The sequence below is a fragment of the Sciurus vulgaris genome (genome assembly GCF_902686455.1).
Source record: "Sciurus vulgaris genome assembly, chromosome: 14".
NCBI classification, from domain to species: Eukaryota; Metazoa; Chordata; class Mammalia; order Rodentia; family Sciuridae; genus Sciurus; species Sciurus vulgaris.
Window position 1 is genome coordinate 8,653,548 of NC_136475.1, and position 20,184 is coordinate 8,673,731.

At 56.6% G+C, this 20,184-nt stretch overlaps 1 protein-coding gene across 5 annotated transcripts; it reads right to left on the bottom strand.

Moving 5' to 3' along the window:
- Positions 1 to 86: 86 nt before the first annotated feature.
- GPAT2 (glycerol-3-phosphate acyltransferase 2, mitochondrial) lies at positions 87 to 19,846 on the bottom strand. 5 transcript variants are annotated; one of them, XM_079111377.1, is made up of 24 exons: positions 19,033 to 19,846; positions 9,401 to 9,518; positions 9,249 to 9,299; positions 8,879 to 8,993; positions 8,633 to 8,746; positions 7,721 to 7,794; positions 7,198 to 7,302; positions 6,872 to 7,000; positions 5,512 to 5,611; positions 5,049 to 5,182; positions 4,675 to 4,774; positions 4,365 to 4,577; positions 3,869 to 3,991; positions 3,638 to 3,720; positions 3,194 to 3,312; positions 2,552 to 2,622; positions 2,230 to 2,488; positions 2,002 to 2,150; positions 1,782 to 1,859; positions 1,331 to 1,462; positions 1,129 to 1,249; positions 984 to 1,049; positions 693 to 748; positions 87 to 355 (listed from the first exon to the last, which is right to left on the bottom strand). In XM_079111377.1, exons 4-24 carry the CDS (start codon positions 8,939 to 8,941, stop codon positions 239 to 241), a joined length of 2,406 nt encoding a protein of 801 aa, XP_078967503.1. In that variant the 5' UTR covers positions 8,942 to 8,993; positions 9,249 to 9,299; positions 9,401 to 9,518; positions 19,033 to 19,846; the 3' UTR covers positions 87 to 238. The 5 variants fall into 5 exon arrangements, 4 of the variants coding, with proteins under 4 accessions (XP_078967503.1, XP_078967504.1, XP_078967506.1 ...); XR_013759374.1 differs by having other exon boundaries at positions 272 to 355; positions 984 to 1,020; XM_079111378.1 differs by lacking the exons at positions 8,633 to 8,746; positions 8,879 to 8,993; positions 9,249 to 9,299; positions 9,401 to 9,518; positions 19,033 to 19,846 and having other exon boundaries at positions 5,049 to 5,139; positions 7,721 to 8,622.
- Positions 19,847 to 20,184: the final 338 nt, after the last annotated feature.

Sequence of the window (20,184 nt, forward strand, 5' to 3'; positions counted from 1 at the left end):
TGACATTTTCACAGGACTGAGGAAGGAGGTCACATAGACACACACCAAAAAGATGCTCTGGGGTTTGGAGAAAGAAGACTCATCCATTCCCCTTGTTTATTACACCAAAGGATGAAGAAACCAAGACACGATCAAACCACAGACTTCATAGTCCCGCCAGGGCTTGCAGCCTCCTGTCTGCTGTCTCTAGGACCCAGCTGGGTTGAGGGGCTCTCAGCTCAGGCTCTGCCTCATGGTTCTAATTGCAGATGAACTGCCGGATGAACTGTTCCAGCTTGTCCTGATTGTCCCGGCTGGCAAATGCAGGGGACAGGTGGAGCTGGGAACCTGCGGGGCTGGGCATCTGCTGCAGCACCTGTGCCATGAGATGGGACTGTGAGTGCTCCCTCCAGGGGCTGTGCTCACGGAGCCAATGGCCAAGCCTAGTCCTCAGAAACCTGCAGGGAAACCTCTAGCCCCTCAGGCCTGTGTCTCCAACCACCCACAGCACCCCACCTGGAAGCAGGGGAAGCTAGTGGTTAGGGAGACCAAGCTGGATGGAAACCACCCGGTCCTTCATCATGTCTATTCCTAGGTAAATCCCAGTGTCTAAGCTGTCATCAGGGCCAGCCCTGTGTGGTGGGGGACACAGCTGGTTCCCTTAAGCAGTCGTCAGAGGTTGGAAGCAGGAGGATGGCAACACTGGCCCTCACCCCCAGGTCTCGAAAGGTCCAGACAGCACTGACAGCGAGGTTTGGGTCGGCATATTCTAAAGAGAGGAGAGACAAAGGCTCACGGGAGGTTGCTCGTGGGAACGCAGCTTTCCTCCTTTTGTTTAAAAAGGGAACAGCCCGGGGACAAGGCTTTGATGGGACTGAGGGGCCCAAAGGCCCTCTGTACTCAGGAGTTCTTCCTGGAGTTGGGGCTGCCCCTGCCAGCAGGGGGCAGCAGCCACCAGCAAATTCACTCCACTCCAGGAACCTGGGCTGGCAGCTTGGACTCACCAAAGATCCCCTCTTCCTGGGCCGTGGCCTGAAAGAACTGGAACAGCTGCTCTGTATAGCCTGCCTCTGCAGAAGGAAGGCGGAGATCCAAGTCCTGCCTGGGCAGAACCCCGCCCTGAGCACAGGAAGCAGAGGGGAGCCTTACCGGTATCTGGCAGCTGCCCCTGGTGCAGGAAGGCAGCAGCCTGTGCAAAGGCCTTGAGCAGCGGGCTGAGCAGGCGGCAGAGGAAAAGGAAAAAGTCGGGGCAGCGGGACTGCTGGCTGAGCTGAAGGGGAGGGGCCAGGGTGAGGGCAGCTCCTGGCACCTCCCTGCTGCCTCCCTCCTGGAGTGGCTTCTCCCAACACACCCTGAAGTACCGGCCCTCCACCTCCTCAAAGTCGTCACTGTCACTGTCAGTAAAGTCCCCACTGGGTTTCCACAGCAGCTTTGCACTCAAACGCTGACGCCCTGTGTCACAGGCTGGCCGGGAGCCTGGGGTCTGGAAGCCGTGAGAGCCATTGGTCCCTGACAGGCTAGCCAGGGAATAGCCCCTCTATCCCCAGACTGGGTCCATGCAGGCCAAACCAGGATAAGCAGACACGGGGAGCCCGAAGGATGCACAGGCCAGGGCAGGGGTGCAGGAAACCACAGCTACACATGTCCAGGTCTGTCATGGCATATGGGCCCGGCAGGTGTAGGAGTCAGTGGCAGCCTACCCCCAGGGCACAGAGGACAGGGCAGCCTGGGCATGTGGCACTCGGAGAGGCTAGAGCAAGCCAGGCCCCCGTGCGGACTCTGCCTCCGGCCACCTCACCTACCTCCTCAGCGACCAGGAGCCCACACTGGATGAGCCGGTCCAGCACTTCCTGGCAGTAACAGTAGGAAGACTGGCAGGGCTGGGGAGAGAGGGACACCTGTGGGACCCAGGAAAGCCAGGGCCTCACCAGAGGAAGGGCACACTACCACAGGAGGTTGCAGGGCAGGTCTGCACCACCACCGCCACCCGGGGAGGCCCAGGACCCCATGGGCAGGGCTGACCTGCAGCAGCAGCAGGTCCTGCGGCAGCAGGTGCAGCAGCAGCAGGATCTGGCGGTGGAGTTCACTCTGGCCTAGCAGCTCTATGCCCTGCAGCTCCCAAGGCCCCTCGGGTGGCACTCTGCCTGCCAGCAGTCCCCGCACAGCACAGGCTGGTGGAGGTGGGGGAGAGTGAAGGGGCCGGTCCCCTCCCTGCACCCACACCCTACCACCCCAGTCCTCGGGACTCACCACCCACAGCCTCGCTCAGGAAGGCGGGCAGCAGCTCTGCACTCAGGCGTGCCAGGTGCATGAGGCCTGGGCCAGGCCGTGGCACCACCACCAAGTCCCCTCGGTGGATGCGCAGCAGGATCACGTGTGCCCGCAGCAGGCTCAGCGTGTGCTGCACCAAGCATCGCAGTTGCCCCGAGAAGCCCACATCAAAGCCACGCAGCAGCGTCTCCTCTGTCAGCCAGGAGAACTCCCCCAGGAGCTGCGACAGGACCACGCCCTAGGGGGCAGAACAGAGCTGAGCAGGAGCGCTGCCCCCAGGCCCCGCCACCCTGCGGCCTACCTTCTGGTGCTTGAACAGCAGCAGCGTCGCCATGATGGCCGTGCTCATCACCGCGGAGCTCGCCACGCTAGCTGGGGCCAGAGGTGGGTGCTGTCAGGGGCCTGATCTCCCGTCACCTGGCACGTCTTCCCAGCCACACAGCCCAGCTCCACCCCAGGAGCGGAGAGCAGGACTGGAGAACTGGCATTTGTCACATGTATGCAGAGCCAGGCCTGGGGCTCAGGGCATTGCCCTGGTCTGCAGGGGCCCACAGGGGGCTGGGAAGGTAAAGGGACCTCTGCAGCCTGTTCCTCTGTAGGTTCTGTCTAGCCCCATACATGCAGGGCTCCATCCCGTTGTCCTTACCATTTACAGCTAAAGACACGGTAAAGGAACATTGAACCCAAGGCAGAGCAGGCAGGACCTGGGGTAGTGGCCACAGTTGGGCAAGTGCCAGTCTGTGCACTCAGCTACTGCCCAGCTGCCCTGTGCCTTGGGCAGGGCCAAGGTCCACTCCTCTTCACATGTTCCAAGTGTGCCATCAAGGGTTAGTGGGTCAGGTGCAAACATCCATTTGGAACAGGGGTCCCTGGTGACTGGTCAACCCAGAGAGAAGGGACCGTTTAGGATCTTCCCCAAAAGCCTACACCTAGTTCCTCTCACCATGCAGGATGTGCCGGCTCAGTCGCCTGACCAGGAGCTGGTCCTCCTCCTTGAAGGCCAGGAGGAGGCCAGTTGTTGGGGTCCACTCCTGTTCTTTCTCTGTGTCTGGGACAATAGTGCTGGGACAGAGACACAGACCAAAGAATGAGGGACCAAATCTAAAACCAGGTGTGTGGGGGAAGCCCAGAGCTCTCACGAAGGTGTGCCCCCAGCCCAGCCCAGCCCAGGGGATGGCTCCTGTCGCCCCCACTCCTTCAGGCCTGTGTGCCCCGCTCTACACTCAGACCACAGGCAAGGCGAGGATCTGGCAGTTGCCCGTGACCCAGGCTGCGTGAGAGGCAGGGGTGCTGACGTGCTTGTGTGTATGGCCAGGGTGAGGGAGGGTTCCACTTCAAGAGCTGGGGGCTGCCTCTGGGGCCCTGAGACCCCCACAGCCTGTCGTACCACTGGCCCAGCACGACGGGCTGCAGCAGGTGCTCCAGGGTCCGCCTGCCGCCCCAACAGCTCCGGGCATTGATGGTGTACTCCTGCTGGGACGAGACCCTCAGGTGACCTGCTCTGGCCACAGGAAACCTGCACACAGCCCACTGAGGCAGGTGAGGCTCTCCTCCAGTGGCTTTGAGGCCCGGCTGCCACAGCCCTAACAGACATCCATCCTGGCCCCTGGCTCCGTACCTGCAGGGAGAAGGGCTGGGCAAGGTGCACCCGGACGCAGACCCTGCGGAGGCAGCCCCAGCAACTGCGCAGTCTCCACAGGACAGCCAGAGCACCCCTCCACAGCCCCAGGGGGCCGGAGGCCTATGGGGAGGAAAAGCTGAGCACCTGGCTTGCTGCAGACACTGCTCTCGAACAGGTCTCAGGGCTGCCTGCCCCATCCTGCTCTGCAGGGGTGCCCTCTGCTCCCAGCCTGTAGCTTTATCTCTAGTCCAACCTCATGCATGACCCTGCCCTCTCCAAGCTCCCATTTTCTCATGCAGGAAACAAATCCCTCCCTAAGAGGGTTTTTCAAGAATGAAATGAGATGATGTAACAGCTGACACCTGCTATACAATGACACACCTCACTCCCCACTTAGACCCCAGCCCTAAGGGGGATTCAGCCACAAGACACAATATTATGCCTATCTGGAGCTGGTGTCCACTTAGAATCCCCAAGGGCAGGAGGGTCTCACTTGATGCATGTCACATGATGTATCTGGAACCAGATCGTAGGTAATGGCCACTGGCACCAGCATAGCATCTGAGACAGTACCCACTTGGACTGCCTGCACCACCAGTCCTAGCCAGGCCTGGCCTAGGGCCGACAGCCGTGGCCCTGGAACTCCAGGAGGCTCCTCCAGGAAAATGAGCAGGGGCTGCCCACTGACCAGCAGCTGCTCCATGGCCTGGAACAGGAGGAAGGGGAGGCAGGAGTCAAGGCAAGAGCAAAACAGAGCCCTATCCGCTCGACCTGGCTCCTGTATAACCAACGGGAGCACTCACCGCCTGGACCACGGCCCTTGCAAGGACCCCTTCAGAACTGTCCAGAGAGAGGTTGGCCTCTGGGGGCAAGAAGAGCCCCCCAAGATTCCTCAGCAGGGCTCTGTGGGGCACAAAAGGGCCTAGTGAGAGAAGGGGCTCGAGAGGGGGGACTGAGCAGGAGGCTGTGAGAGCCTGTCTCGCGCAGGGCCAGCCTGTGCCCTCTGAACATGCTGAGGCGCCGTGGCCCTGGGACCCACGGGGTGGGCTCCCATGTGGTTGGGATCAGCGGGTCCAAAAGAGGGCTGGGGAGCTGCTGTCAGCATATGCCCGTCCCCAGTTACCCCTCCCCGCCTGGGACTTCTCCGGTGTTGTGACTAGGGACACATGGCTCCTACCTGAGAGCAGGGGAGTAGGCATGGGAGTCCCAGGCCACACGGAGCACACCCAGGCCCTGGGAGAGCAGCACGAAGGGCAGCAAGATCCCATCTAGGAGTGACTTGTGAGTAGAGAGGAAGACGAGCGGCGAGCCCTGCTCCGGGGAGAGCCAGAGGGAAGTGCCCACCCGCCCCCACCCCGAGTCACAGGAAGTCAAAGCCAGCACCTGCAAACTCAAGGCAGCCCCAGAGGGAGCAGAGGAAGAGCTCCTCCCGAGTACACTTGCCAAAACTTTTAAGGTAATGCACTGAAGTAATGGCTGTCAAGACCATGATGAAAAGACGTCAGGAGCAGCCCCATGGGAGCAGGACCGTGAGACAGCAAGGGAAGGTCGCCCAAGAGCAGTGCATTTTTCCCACCAGATGACAGGCTTGGCCTCGCTTCTGCTCCTGCCATGTCATCCCAGCGTGGGCTGGGCCTTACCGTCTGGGCGGCCTCGCCGACCATCTTCATCTGGCCCCTGTGCAGCTGCACGTTCAGGAAAAGGCAGTTCAGGACCCGCAACAGCAACCAGTTCAACAGCCTGGGAAGCAAGGCCCAGCCTGAGGAGCAGCAGGGTCGCCTGACACGAGGCTCAGCCCCACAGCACCTCAAAGGGCTGCCCAGAACCCCTCTACGGCAGGCACTACCACCATCCCCATTTTACAGAAGAGGAAAGTGAGGCTCAGAGAAGCCGCATGCTGCGTAAGAGTAAAGAATGCTAAGCAGTAGGCGCCAGAGGCCACAGCCCAGGCCCCAGAGGCGCCATGCTCTCCCAAGGCCTCACAGGGAAGCTGGCTCATGTCAGATTCACAGCCATCTACTTCCATTCACCCCAAAGGAGACCAAGACCCAGACTTCTCCAGGTAGAACCCAGCCTGTCTCTGCAAACTACCAGGAAAGTCCCTCGGTGACTCACTCATCCCTGGCTTTAAACACCACTTGCATGCTACAGCTCTGCCCCAGACTCTTCTGAGCTCCAGACCCCCATATGCAACTGAGCCCCCAGTCGGGAACTGGAACTCTAGGTCTAAAATATCCTTCCTGGGCCCAACACCCTCTCCCCAAGCCTGTTCCCCTCTGTACCTACCACCAGGTTCTAGAGCAGCGATGGCTCCCTTTCCTCCTCCCTGCCCACGGCCCCCACCCGCTCTATCAGTGAACCCATTATCAGCACCCTGATCTCTCATCCACATCTTCCAGCCTCTCCTGTCCCTCACCACAGCTCACCTGCACTGACAGCTTTCCAGGTGCTCCTCTGGTCTCTGCTCGAAACCCCAACCCTTCAGTGTCACTCCTTGCTTAAAACCTTTGAACCTGCGTTCATGCCACCTAGAGACCCGCCTGAACCTCTTCTATGGTCCCAATGATCTGGTTCTTTCCGCCTTTCAGCCCCCTATTGCAGCTCTCCCCTCCCTTTATTTGCCAGCTTCCAACCACCCTTTCCTGGTCAGGGCTGTGCTAATGCTATTCCCTCAGCAGGACTCTCCCCTACCTTCACTTCTATACCCCAAAAGTTAGCTTCCTGCCCCCTTTTGGCCCTGGCATACAAGTCTTCCCCAAGTCGTCTGGGTCTCAGCCCTACTCCTTCCTTCTCACAGCTAGATCTCTGTTCACCCCTCCACTCCCAGCAGTGTCCTGCATCTAATAGGCACAAAGAGCTGAGCTGGATGGGGCGGGGGAGCATGTGATGACAGCAGGCTGCAGCCCGTGCAGGAAAATATCGTCCAGCTCTTTCCCAAGCCCACCCTCCAGAAGGGCAGAGGCCCCAGCCCAGGGACAAGTGCCTTCGGTTCAGAGTTACCTGAGCAGGAAGGGGCGGGGTGGAGCTTGGATATGGCCCAGCATGCGCTGAATCTCCCTCTCCACAAGGTCTGGCGTCCGGCCTTCCCCAGCCCCTCCGGGAGCCCTCCCCGAGAGGAGGTTCTGAACCCTGTGGGTGGGAGGAGCGGTGCTGGACTGAGGCAGGGTGTAGATGGTGCCCCCAGGACGTGGCCTGTGGTCTCCACTCTCCTTTTGAGAAAAGGCCCAGGCAAAGAGAACACTCTAGAAGCCTTACCCCAGCCAGCCCTCTCGACCACCCCTTTAAGGATCCAGAAGTGCCAGCCAACCTCCCGCCTGCCTCCTCACCCACTGCTTTCCATGATCTTCTGCGAGGCATCCTGGCAGCGGGGTATGTGCTGCTCTAGGGACCACAGGAAATAGCAGAGCCTGCGAACCAGCCAGCCTCGAAACCTGGGCACAGCCCCCGGAGCAGGGGGACAGTGGTTCAGAGAGGGCCTCACGTGGGGCCCACAAAGGGCTCTGCCTCAGGAAGCCATCACACCCAGCCCAGGCCCAAGTCTCCGAGACACTGAGCACACTTACCACGGGCAGGAAGAACTGCCCACCTCTCTGGGCCCTGGCCCCACCCCTCTCCCCACCAAGAGGGGCACAGGTTCAAAGCCTGACGTTCAGTGGGCGGTCCATACGCGCTCACAGGAAGAGCTGCAGGAGCGCTCATCCGCCTCTCCCCACTGTGGGCATGGGGCAGGGGACAGGACCCTTCTTTTCCATCATGGGAAGAAAATGGCACTTTAAAACCAAGCAGGACCCCAGCAGCCCTCCACCAAAAGAGCCCTGCCCACCACCCTGGCCACCCGGCTCTGACTACCTGGTGTTCTCCTCCTTCACTAGAATCACGTTGCAGAAGCCCAGATCCATGATGCTTCTGTGGAAGAGGGACTCCTGCCCAAGGGGGCAGGGACAGCATGTCCTGGAGGGCCTTTGCATGGGCCAAGGAGTTCCTGCTCCGCCCCTTTAAGTGGCCCTTCAGTTCTACCAGGAGAAAGGATTATAGCACAGTATCTTCCAAAAGGCATTTGACCCAGATCCTGATGCTGGCTCAGGAAGAAGGGTTCCATGCTCAAAATGGAAGTGCTGCATCCCGTACAGAATCGCTGTCCTGGAGAGCAGCAGATCAAAAGTCTGGGAAAGCCAGGTATGGTGGCGCATGCCTATAATGCCAGGAGCTCAGGAGGCTGAGGCAGGAGGATCTTGAGTTCAAAGCCAGCCTCAGCAACAGAGAGGTGCTAAGTAACTCAATGAGACCCTGTCTCTAAGTAAAATACAAAATAGGGCTGAGGATGTGGCTCAGTGGTCAAGTGCCCCTGAGTTTAATCCCCAGTACCCAAAAGAAAAAAAAAGAGTTCTCTCATCAACATTAGAGGACATGTAACCTAGATCTTCACCAGAACTCCAGGCACCTCAGCACCAGCACACAGCGTGGGTGCACCCAAGGCCTGGGAAGTTTGAGTAAAAGGTGTTCCAACAGGACTCAGGCAGATGAGGCCAGATACCAGCCCTCTGGCACGCCCTATCTTCCCTTTGGCCCCTCTGGCCTTGAAACTATCCACAGCCCAGCAACACCAATACCAGTGCATCTAGTCCCCAAAAGACAAAAGCAGAGGCATGGGGTACAGAAGGGCAATGTTTGGAAAGACAAAGAAAGCAGCTCCCAGGACCACGGCTCCCAGAACCAAGCTAACCCGAGCTTCCAGTGAGGGCCAACCTGACTGACACTTACCCAGCTCTTGGGGGTACAAGTCTGGCAGCAGCGACCCACAAAGGGACGATACTTCCCTAGGAATGGTGTGATGGCCTCCAGCTTCATCCCAAAGCCTGAGGACCACAGGCTGCCCTGGAAAAGGGCCACAGAGAGAGATGAAAGGATTCAAGATCCTTGGCAGAGGAAGATGGGCACCAGGAATTGGGCACAGGCAGGGAAATGGAAGGACAGAGAGTATCCTGAGAATGAGAGGGGTCACATTACCTCCTGGCCATTATGGCTGCTTCTCTGCTGGACTAGGGATCTAGATTTCAACATTGTGGTCATGAGGGTCTACAAGATCTGGGAACAGGCACCTTTCTTCCCACTGGAATCTGACCTACAGAAAGGTGGGAAGATAGAGCCATATGGAATCTGAGCCATAACCCAGGAGCTCCTAGAGGGGCTCCAGGGTCCCACCCCCAGAACAGAAAGGCAACACCCAGGAGAGCAGCCATGAGGAGGACCCAGGCTGGAGCTAGGCGTTTGCTCAGATCAAAGAGCCAGCTGTCCTTAAAAGGTCTCCCAGTGTCCAGGTCAGGGCCCCCGCCAGATCAACATGAGAGGCACTGATTGTCTTACCATCAACACTCACCCTGCCAACTTCTAGAACTGACCAAGGCTGTACTGGAGGCCAAGACTGCTACTGTGCAGGGGGAAAGCACAGGACTGGACCAGCAGGACAGGGGCACGGGACCGCCAAAGAGGATCAGAATCATCGCCACAAGGGCACCAGGTCCTGCTTACCTGCTCTCCCCCTCTCTGCCAGGAGATAGCCCTTCATCTACTCAATCATTATAGGAATGTGGGCTGAACACTAGATGAAGGACAGCTGGGGAAGTCAGAGCAGAAACTCCACACAGACCTGTTCACAAGGAATGCACATCCAGTTGGGTATGAAAGAGCTCTTTCCACAATCAAACCCCTCTCACATGGTATTCTCCATAGAAGACATCACTTGGTATACAACAGACCCCTTAACTAGCAAATGTCTACCTTCCCTAATACAGCAAGGTACCCCACCCCAACACCTGGCCCAAAAACGGCCCATTTAAGTCCCCTCTACCCTGATCTCTCACCAAGTCCTTGATTGGTAGGCTGGTCTAATTATCTATACTCATCACCCTCAAAACACCATAAACATGCCAGTCTGGGAGGCCTCCCCTTCCTGCCACCCACAAAATTTTGCCCATGGCTCTAAGCTCAGATGCCTCTGGAATACTCTCCAGGTCTCCCTTTCCTCCCTGAGTTCCCCAGTCCAAGTTTGCTGGTCAAAGAGCCATGTCAAGTTCCCCCCAAGACTCAGGTTTCACTTCCCATCACACCCAAGTATCCGGAGGCAAGGGCTGCAAGGGCTGCCTCTCGTTGGGCCCCGCAGCACCTGCATGGAGGAGGGAGCCAGAGCAGAGGAGTCGGATGACAGTGTCTGCCCTCCAGGAATTCCTCAAGCTCTCCCCTTCTCTGCCCAATTACATAACTGAGAAACACAAAGCCAAGGGACAGGACCTTGATTCCAACAGTGCACAGGCTCTGGGGGACTCATCCCAAATTTACATTTAAAAACTACTCTCACAGTCCCATTTACAGCCAGCTGGCACAGGAAAACTCCAAGCCCAGGCTGCACTTTGGGGAGTCCTGCCTCCTTGCAAGGAGGATGTCTACATCCCCCAAGCCTCAAACCACTACCATTCTCAAAATCTAGCCCCACTAGAACTGGGTTAATCCTAAAAGGGCAACAAGGAAACAACAAGGGTTAGGGGTATCTTCCATCTGCCAATTAAGTCAGCTCACACAATCCAGGCAATTGTGGGATGTATCTTTCTAGGACCCAAGTTCTCAAAATAGAGACTCTGAGGTGGGCACTGCAGCCCACACCTGTAATCCCCGCTACTCAAGAGACTGAGACAGGAAGATCACAAGTTTGAGGTCAGCCCTGGTCAATTTAGCTAGGCTCTGACACAAAATAAGATTAAAATAATCGGGCCTGGCATGGGGGTAAACACCTATAACAACAGCAACTGGGGAGGCTGAAGCAGGAGGATCCCAAGTCTGATGCCAGTTTCAGCAACTTAGCAAGAACTTGTCTCAAAATTAAAAATCAAAAAGAAAAAAGAAAAAAAAAAAAAAGCTGTAGATGTGGCTTAGTGGTTAAGCGCCTCTGGGATCAATCCCTAGCACCAAAAAATTTTTAAAATTTTTTAAAAAGGAAAGAAATCAGGGCCTTCTGCAGCTCCTGCCCTGATGGCCCCTCCCCAGCAGAGGTTGCAAGCTGGCATCCAAGGAGCAAATGCAGTTCTCTCATATCTGTTTTCTCTGGCTCTATAATGCACAAAACCGTTATAAATTAGGGACAACGCCCGAAACGAGAGCTTGTTATATAAAAATCAGGTTTTCCAGCTGCTGCTGCTGTAAAAATAATGTGCAATTTGACATCTCTGAGCATGTATTCCACTGGGCCTCTGCTGGGGGGAGCCCAAAGGCCACTGTCCCTTCAGCTCGGGGCGCAAGCGCTCCCGCCCGCCACCGCATGGATCCTGCTCCGCTCACGTCAGAGAACGCAGCCCTGGTTCAAAGCACCCAGCGCGAACCCGTCCCTGAGCCCAGGCCGCTCACGCTCTCCAAGCACCGCGAGAGACCTGATCTCGCGAGGCGAGACTCCAACACCACCTCTCCGCCCCGCAGCGCCCGGGCTGCCCCTCGGAGCTCTGGGCCTCAGACCCACGATGGGCGCTCCCTACGGTGCCCCAAGGACGCCGGGCGCCGGCTGGCCGTCGTCCTGGGTGCTACAGGCGAGGACGGGCAACCGGCCCAGCGCTACCTGCTGCCCAGGGGCTCCTCTGCGCCTCAGGGACCTCATGGCCTGCGCTCCACCCTGTCCACTGCCCCGCGCAGCCAGCACGGAATAGGCCGACCAGGCCCAGTTCCTGGCCCAGGGCCAGATCTGACTGGCCCAGGAATCTGGCCCTGAGCGGGAAACTGCTCCACGTCTCTCACCTCACGCCCTCAGTCAACTCCCGCCAAAGCAGTAATGCCGCGCAACGACGACGTGCAGTCTTACAGGCAGTCCGGAGAGCCAATTGGGATGCGCGCCAGGTCCGAAGCCCCGCCCCACCCCGTGGCGCCCCGCCCCACACGCACGCAGCACGTGCGGATGCTCTGGGCGGGGCCTGCGGCCCCTGCGCCTCGGGCACCCGCGCGTTTGTCTGTGCGCCGGCCGTTTGCCCTCCCAGACAGGCCCCTAGGCCTCGTAGGGACTCCAAGACGCATGCAGGACCCGAGGTACCCAAAAAATTGGATGAGGTTTCAAGAGTAGGCAGAGTTCACCCTCGAGGAAAGAGGGTCTCAGGGTGTCCCTGCCACCAAACGGTTCTGGCTCTAGCAGAATTGCAAGTTGGGGACACTTGAAGATCAGCGTGGTGGCACACGCTGTAACCCCGCGACTCGGGGCACTGCGGCAAGACTGCAAGTTCAAGGCCAGCCTTGCAACTTAGATCCTGTCTCGAAATAAAAAATACAAAAAGGACCGGGGATGGAGCTCAGCGGTAGAGCCCTTGCCCAGCAGGCTTGAGGCCCCGGCTTGAATCCTGATGCCACAGAAAGTGACGTCAGTGCTGGGAAGGTAGCGCGTCGGTTAAGCAGCCCTGGGTTCCATTCCCAGTACCTGCCCCGCAAAAAGAGAGAGGGTCACCAAGCCAGGCGTTCCGCATCTTTTCCTCTGTTAATGAGAACTCCAGACGGTACTCGGGGACCTTCTGCAACCACAGGAGGTGGTTTAGTTAATACCCAATTCCTGTGTCAGCCCTAAGCTCTGCGAATGGAGACCTTATGGGTTCACTGATCTTTTGACTGTGTTCCCAGCACTCAGCTGGAGAGCTGCAAGTGGTAGACATGCTGTGCAGAATAACGAGGGGATGACGGCTTTCTTCTGCCCCGCCTGCCCTTCTCAGCGCCCTCCTGACTTGCAGAAGGCTCGGGGTTTCAGAACACTGTGACACCGCAGGAACCAAGACGCTGGGATCTGGCCGGGACCCAGGTAGCAGGAGCCAGCACACATCCCACCACTGAAGGGTCTGCCCACACCTGGCTTAGTAAATTTTATGTTTTACCACAGTTTAAACAAAGACCAGTCAGGCCTGGTAGCACAGCACCTTGGAAGCCGAGGCAGGAGGGTAGCAAGTTGGAGGCTAGCCTGGACGAGTTAGGGAGACCCTGTCTCAAAATAAAATAAAATGAAATGAAAGGGGCTCGGAAGTAGTTCAGTAGGGGAGACCACCTCGGTTCAATCCTCAGTACCACTAAAGAAAGAAAGAAATACTAGATGCCACCTTCCGCCTAAATGGTCAGCAGAATTCTGAGATGAGATCCAGTTATTAAAACCTTATATATCAGGAGACTGAGACAGGAGGATCACAAGTTCAAAGCCAGCCTCAGCAACTTAGTGAGACCCTAAGCAACTCAGTGAGACCCTGTCTCTAAATAAAATATTAAAAGGGCTGGGGCTGGGGCTCAGTGGTCCAGTGCCCCTGAGTTCAATCCCCAGTACAAAAAAAAAAGACAAAACAAAACACAAAAACACAAAAAAAAAACCCTATATCATCCTCACCCTTGAGTGTGGGCAGGAGTTTTAACTTGCTTCTAATCAGTGAAGGTCAAAGGCAATACATATACTACATAGAAAAGGTGAAAGGAATTTGCTGATGTGATTAAACCCCCAGTCAGTTGACTTTAAGTTAATCAAAAGAGAGATTGTCTCCAGTGGGTCCAACCAATCAGATGAGCCCTTTTAAAAAGGATGTAAAGAGGCTGAGGTAGGAAGATCACGAATTCAAATCCAGCCTGGGCAACTGAGCAAGACCCTGTCTCAAAATAAAAATGGTGGCGTGCCTGTGGTACTCAGTCCCCAGTACCACACACAAAGACACATGAAACAAATAACACAAAACAATCTGTTTTGCAAGAACCCATCAGAAGGGGCAGGGGGGCTCAGCCCCACAGGAAGAGAAACAGAGCATGCTCCCAAGGTGAGTGGGGGTGCAGGCGGCAGTGGGTACAGGGAAGGAGAGGCTGAGTGGGCTTGATGGGGGTGCCTTTGCGTTACTAATGACTTCCAGCCTCTGCTCAGGGTGCATGTGCGTGAACGCGAGCCAGGGATAGAACCGTGGCCTCATGCGTGCTCGGCAGGTGCTCCACCACTGAACTACACCCTCAGTCCCCGCTTTTTTATACAGGGAATTGAACCTAGAGGCACTTTACCACATCCCCATCCCTTTTTTATTTTTTTATTTTAAGACAGGGTCTCCCTGAGTTGCTTAGGGCCTCACTAAGTTGCTGAGGCTGGCTTTGAACTTGCCATCCTCCTGCCTCAGCCTCCCGAGTCGCTGGGATTATAGGCATACACCACCACACCCACCCACCCCCAATTTTTTTTTTTTTTTAACAATGTTGATTTACTGACTTAAGTGACTGAAAAGTTCAGGGGTAGGTTTCAGGCATCAGTGGATTCAGGTGCTCAGATGGCGTCACCAAGAAGGGCCTTGCTAACTTCCCAAATCTGTTTTACTCTGTGTGGGTTTCATTCTTGAGCTGATTGCTTTGGGCAGCCAACACCGGGTGCATGCTTCCCACTAACAGACCAGACATATGGGTGTCCCTTTCCTAGAAGTGTCCACAAAATCTCCAAGGCTGGCCCTCTTTAGCCTAGACCTGTTAGCACAAAACAGGCCAGACTCAAACTTCAAAAATCAGCTCAGCTGTTTATTCAGGAACGAGGTTTCATGCTGGAATGAGGGGGGACAGGGATGGTGTGATGCGCCTCTGAGGGACCCACCTTCCTGGTGGAAAATGAGCCTGTGAACAAAGAAAGAGACCAGCCTGCGACAGGTCAGACTGAGGTGACTTAGTGAGCGTGTCATTCTGGGCACTTGGGAAGCCTTGGGCGGGAGGCCGGCGGCTAGCACCTGGAGAGGAGTCTCCTTGGAAGAGACAAAAGCTATCAATGGATGGCTTTCTTTTCACTCCCTTTCCCAGGCCACACTCTTAGGGCTTTTTATTTTCCACATCCAATACCCCCGGGTCACCCAACCCCCAGGACAGCAGGGGAATCCTGGCCTGCCTAGGCAACAGCACCAGCAAAGCTCAGTACGGTGAAGGTGGACATCTCGGAAAGCTGGACAGATGGAATCGGGTCTCTTGTCTGCCCAGCTCTGATCTGGCCATCCCAGGGCAGCAGGATGGCTGCTATCTCTGGGCAGGGGACCGTCCTGATGGGTTCTGCAACTGGCAGGCCCTACTTGGGAGAGTGGCCTCAGGGGGCTCAGTGACACTTACACCCCTAAGCGTTTCCTCAAGAAATGCTTTTTCTAGATCGTTTCTCCTGACAGAATCCCTTTCCTAGAGTAGGGTTCAGGGTTTGGGGGTGGTGGTGGTTTTTTTCCGGGTGCAGAGGATAAACCAGAGTGTTTTAAACACAGATGACTGTGTGTGGGAGGCCCTGGGCGTCCTGGGCCCTTGCAAAAGAGCCCTTAGGTGGAAGCAAATCTATATAATCAGTCGCCAGGGAACTGCTGAACCGGCCTGTGTGCAGGCTGCAGCGGGCACAGTGGCAGGGGAGGAAATGGTCACCCTCAACAAAAGCCCATTCTGGCCCAGCCCCAGGGCCTGCAGGTCCTCCAGCTCTTAACCACCACCCTCTCTGCCCCTCAGGTCCACAGGCAGCTGGTGGGTGGCTGCAGCATTGTCTCTGCGAGCGCCGGGGGTGATGGCAGGCTGGCACTGCTGTGGGCAGGGGTAGGGCCTTCCTTTGTGCAGCCCCCAGAACACCTCCCCCAAACCACTGCTCCCCACTCCCGGGGTTTTGAACGCAGCCCACAGACTTTATGGCGGGCAGCGTGGTTGTATAATAAGCAGCCAGTCACACAAAGCTGAGCTCCAACTGGGTGGGCAAAGACCAGAGTGGGGCTGCTGCTCAGGGCTGGTCTGTACCTGGCCCCAGAAACTGAGCAGAGCAGCAATGGGTGGGTTGGTTAGGATTCTTTCAGCTGCAAGAAAGATGAACTCAAAAGGGTTTAAATGATAAGATGCATCTCCTATGCCAAAAAGCCAGAGGTAGGACAGCCCAGGTGTGGTTAGTTCAGTGCTGCAGTGACATCGACAGAGATCCAGGTTTCATCTGCCTTTGCATGTTGCCCTCCTCGGTGGGCCATCTCTGTTCTCAAGCCAGTTTCCCTCATGATCACAATATGGCTGCCATGGGTCCAGGCTTCACATCCAGACTTGACAGCACCCAGCACAGGAGACTGCCTCTTCCTGGACACTTCTCGTAAGAGTGAGGGAATTTTTCCCAGAACCATCACCCTGCCAACAGCTTTTCTGCTGTGTGTCAGTGGGACCAGATCTGCATCATACACCCATTCTTAGCCAGCCTCTGGCGGGGGGAACAGGAAACCCATGACTGGCCTGAAGAATGTAGACCATCCCAACAGCACAAGATTCTAACACTCTAGCAGACGCCCTGGGTGTGTCTGCTGCACCAGACACAGAGCTTCTTCCTACCCAGAGATCAGCGGGAAGGAAATGGAATTCTGCTCCCCCTCTCTCCACTAGTTGCTGGTCCTGGACAAGATGTCCCCCGCCAGCCGCCTGTAAACACAACCCTGATTTGACATGGAGGTAAAGTCACCAACCAGGGGATGGATCATGACTGTGCAAGGCTGTGGCAGCACTCTGCTCTCTGATGGCTTGCTGGGGTAGCCTCCACTGTGACAAGGGACAACCATTTGACCACTTCACAGGCAATGAGAAGGAAGGGAGACTCCACGGGGATCCTTCTGGGGAACATCCTCCTGCAAAGTCCTTTCCCCCCTTTTCCTCTCTGTCCCTTTCTCACCTTTTTGGTTTTGTTCACCATTAAGTGAAGATGTGATGTATGGAGCAAAAGCAGCCATTTGGCATCAAAGAGGGAAACACCAAGGAAGTCACAGACTTGCCAACCCTAGGATTGGACCCTGTTGGGCTGGGAGACAATCCTGGTCCCACACAGATGTGTTCTGTGAGTAAACTGTTCAGCTGAGCTCACACTTGCAGCCAGTACCCCGTGGCAGACACAGAGCTCAGTTCCCTCGTCCGTGAACGGAGAAGAGGCTCTGGTGGCGGCGATCTGTCTTGCTCTCGTCCCTGTGATGGCGGGGTCCTCCTAGGGTCCACCCACAGGGCACCCACTGGCCCGCCCCCTGTCCTTGCAAGCTTGGGAGGAAACCAGAGCCTGTGCCCAGAGGTGAGAGTCGCCTGTCTCTGAGTCCCTCCTTGTCTCTCTGGCAAACTGCCCCGCCTGTCTCTCCTCAAGGGGTGAGAAGTCGGAGCCAGGGGACCGTGGGGCATCGAGCTGCCAGGGTTGAGGTGCGGCCTCAGGGACCGGGGTCCTTTCAGCTCCCTGCTTTCCAGTCCTCGGCGGGCGGCTCCATCCTCATGGTCACAAAACGGCTGCCACATCCTCCGCCCAGCTTCTCATCCCAGGAGGAAGAAGGGGAAAGGCAAAGGGGAGGGGTCACTGGGCCTCACAGGAAAGCAGTGACCGTCCTGGGAGGCTCATGTGGAGGACGCCTGCCATTGGTCCTCCTGGTTATGGAGCCATCCTTGGCTTTGAAGGGGAGGCAGGGGAGAATGGCTGGTAGCTAGAGAGCTGGTCATGGGCACCACATTTGTCCACTGGCACCCAAGACGCAGGCCAGCACTGCTCCCTCCTGCACTCCATAACTCTGGGTGGCTCAGTTCACGCCCCCAGCCTCAGTGTCCCTGTCCACCTGGCACACGGGGAGGAAAGAAGACGGCCTCCACGCGGGTCCCTGAGGCTGCAGTGCTGGCCATTTCTCTATCACCGTAACAAGTGACCGAGAGGAAGATGTGCCTGGCTAGGATGAGAGAAAGGAGGAGAAGCCTGGGTCCCATAATCCCTCCAGGGCACACCCCGTGACCCAGAGACCTCCCACGGGGCCACCATCTCCCAGCAGCACGGAGCTGGGGGTCAGGCTTTACCACATGGACCTCTGGAGGACATTTAAGGCCCTTAGCACAATGTCCTCTGCGTGGGACAGAGGGACCTCAGGCTGGCATGGGATTGGGAAAGTAACTTTTGATTTCAAGCGATAGAGAGTCACTCAGCTTATATTTAGGGTCCAATAGGCAAGAGGAGAGGCAGACCTCAGGAAGGACTGGGCCCCAGGCTAGGGAGGCCTCAGAGACAGGATCCACTGCTCTCCCCGGCCCCCCTGGCCTCTGGGGGTCTCCCCATTGTCTCCAGCACCTCCTTTCCCTTTGCGTGGGGAGGGGCACTTTCTCGGCCCCCGGCTCTGGGGTTCCCACCGATAACAGACTCCTGGCATTCCTGAATTTGTTCCAGGTCCCTGGACACGGCTCATCCTGCTGTGTGCCTCCTGGCCAATCAGTTCCGCCAAGGGGCTCCAGCGGCGTTAGCCAAGGTGGACAGGCACACCTAAACAGTGACTCCGGGCAGGGAGAGAAGCCAGGGCGAGGGTCCTCTCCAGGATCCAGGAGAGGGATGGGTATTCCTTTGAGGACCTGTGCTTCGGTCCCAAGGGAAGGACAGACTAGGTATTCTTCTGCGTCCCAATTAGGTGCTACTAACCTCTCTCTGGGTCACTGCAAATCCCTATTTCATAAGTAGCAAAAACTCTAATTCAAATGGCTTAGCCTACAAAGGGAATTCATGGATTGATCTCACGGAGAAGTCATGCCAGAGAGGGACTCAGGTATGGTTTGATCCAGAGGTCCAAGATGGCACTACTTCTTCACAATATTTTCTCTGAATATCAGTTTCGCTTTTATTTCTATTTCTCAGCAAGACAGTTTCATTTTAGACTGGCTTTTCCTCTATAGAAAAGAAAAAGGCTACAGCCGTTTCCAAAGTTTTCATCTGGTCTGAACCCCGACCCTAGGGGAGCTCTTTTTATCTCCGTGTTTCAGAGAAGTGCCGGGACTTTCTCTGGTTGGCCTGGCTCTTGTCATGTGCAGCCCAAACAATCCGACTCCTGTGTCGAGGGGGAGGGGTGGCTCGTGGATGGACCCCGTCAAGTCACATCCTTCCTTCTCCACATCCCCTCTGGGATGCAGTGGCCTTCCTTGGGGTCACAGGGACCTCAAACAGATTTGGGGGGCTGTAGAGAAGGGGAGGGGGAATGAAGCAAGGGCCCACATGCCATCTCCAAGGTCTGGCTAGTTTGAACAGGACGAGAAATCGGACGCATGGGCTGCCAACCCAAGGGGGCAGCATAACGGTCCCTGATGTGCACGTCCTGCCCACCAAGCCCGGGACCATGGTCAATCAGTCACATGGCAAGAGGGAATCGGGGTGCTAATCAGCTGACCTCAGAGAGCTTCTCAGCCAGGCTTGGTGGAGCTCCTCTAGTCACAGCAACATGGGAGGCTGAGGCAGGAGGATTCCTGGAGTCCAGGAGTTCTAGGCCAGCCTGAAAACATACAGCATGAGCCCATCTGGATAAATAAGTGAGCAAATTAAGACAGTGTCCTGGATCGGCCCGGTGGCCCTCAGGGACCTCCAGAAGACAGGGTGGAAGGGGAGTGTCAGAGTGTGCTGGGGTTCCACTCACCAGCCACCGCTGGATCGGGGCTTGGAGGGGGAACCATGAGCCAAGAATTGTGGGCATTTCAGAGAAGCTGGGAGAGTCAACAGGCTCCAGAAGGAACAGCCCTGATCTTAACCTAGCCACACCGTGTTGGGCTTCTAGTTTCCAGAAGCATAAGAGAATAACGGGGGTCACTTCAAGCCAGTGAGTTGGTGGTGATTTGTTATAGCAGCGACAGGAGACTGATAGATGTATCAGTAGGAGGGAAGGAGCCGAGCTGGCACCACCTGGGAATCCACAGGTAGCACAGGCCCCTGTGCCATCTTAGATTTTGAATCTACACTTTAGAAGTCCCATTCAAGGTCAAGGTCATCTCAGTCATGTACTCAACCCAGTGTGTTCAGAACACTACTATTTCAACACAGAGTCACCATAAAAACCCGAGCGACCATTTTACCTGATTGGCCCCAAGCCTTCCGAATCCAGGGCTGCACACTCAGGGCACATCTGTTTCTGGATCCCCATCGAAGTGCCCCAGAGTCACCTGTGGCCAGGGCTAGTGCTCTGCAGGCACAGGCCTCGTGGCTACACCTCTGTTGCAAGAGTGGCAGCAGCGGCCTTAGCCAGAGCCCGCCTTGCAGGGAGAGGATATCGTGTGGGAGTGAGGCCGGAGGAGGCCCCATGGACCCTGCATGGGCCAAGAGGAATATTTAAAAAGCTGTGCCTGGAATGTTCCACCTCTGAAGACTGGGAGCTCAGAGCAGGGGCCAGCTGCAGAGAGAGGGGGCGCAAGCGGGCTTCGTCTTTGGAAAGGGAACAGAAAGCGGGCAGTGGCTCGGGCTTTGGACACAGAGCATCAGAAACCCCAGGAGGAATGAGGTCAGCTGCAAACTCTGGGTTTGATCTTGTAGGCTGAACAGGAGCCACAGGGAG

What these genes read in the sequence shown, in the direction of transcription:
- GPAT2 (XM_079111377.1), bottom strand. Translation starts at nt 8,941, where the DNA reads ATGACCACAATGTTGAAATCTAGATCCCTAGTCCAGCAGAGAAGCAGC. An exon ending in TCGGCGAGGCCGCCCAGACG is followed by an intron (nt 5,183 to 5,511) that starts GTAAGGCCCAGC and finishes TCCCCGGAGCAG; the next exon opens with GGCTCGCCGCTCGTCTTCCT. An exon ending in CCCGTCGTGCTGGGCCAGTG is followed by an intron (nt 3,313 to 3,637) that starts GTACGACAGGCT and finishes TCTCTGTCCCAG; the next exon opens with CACTATTGTCCCAGACACAG.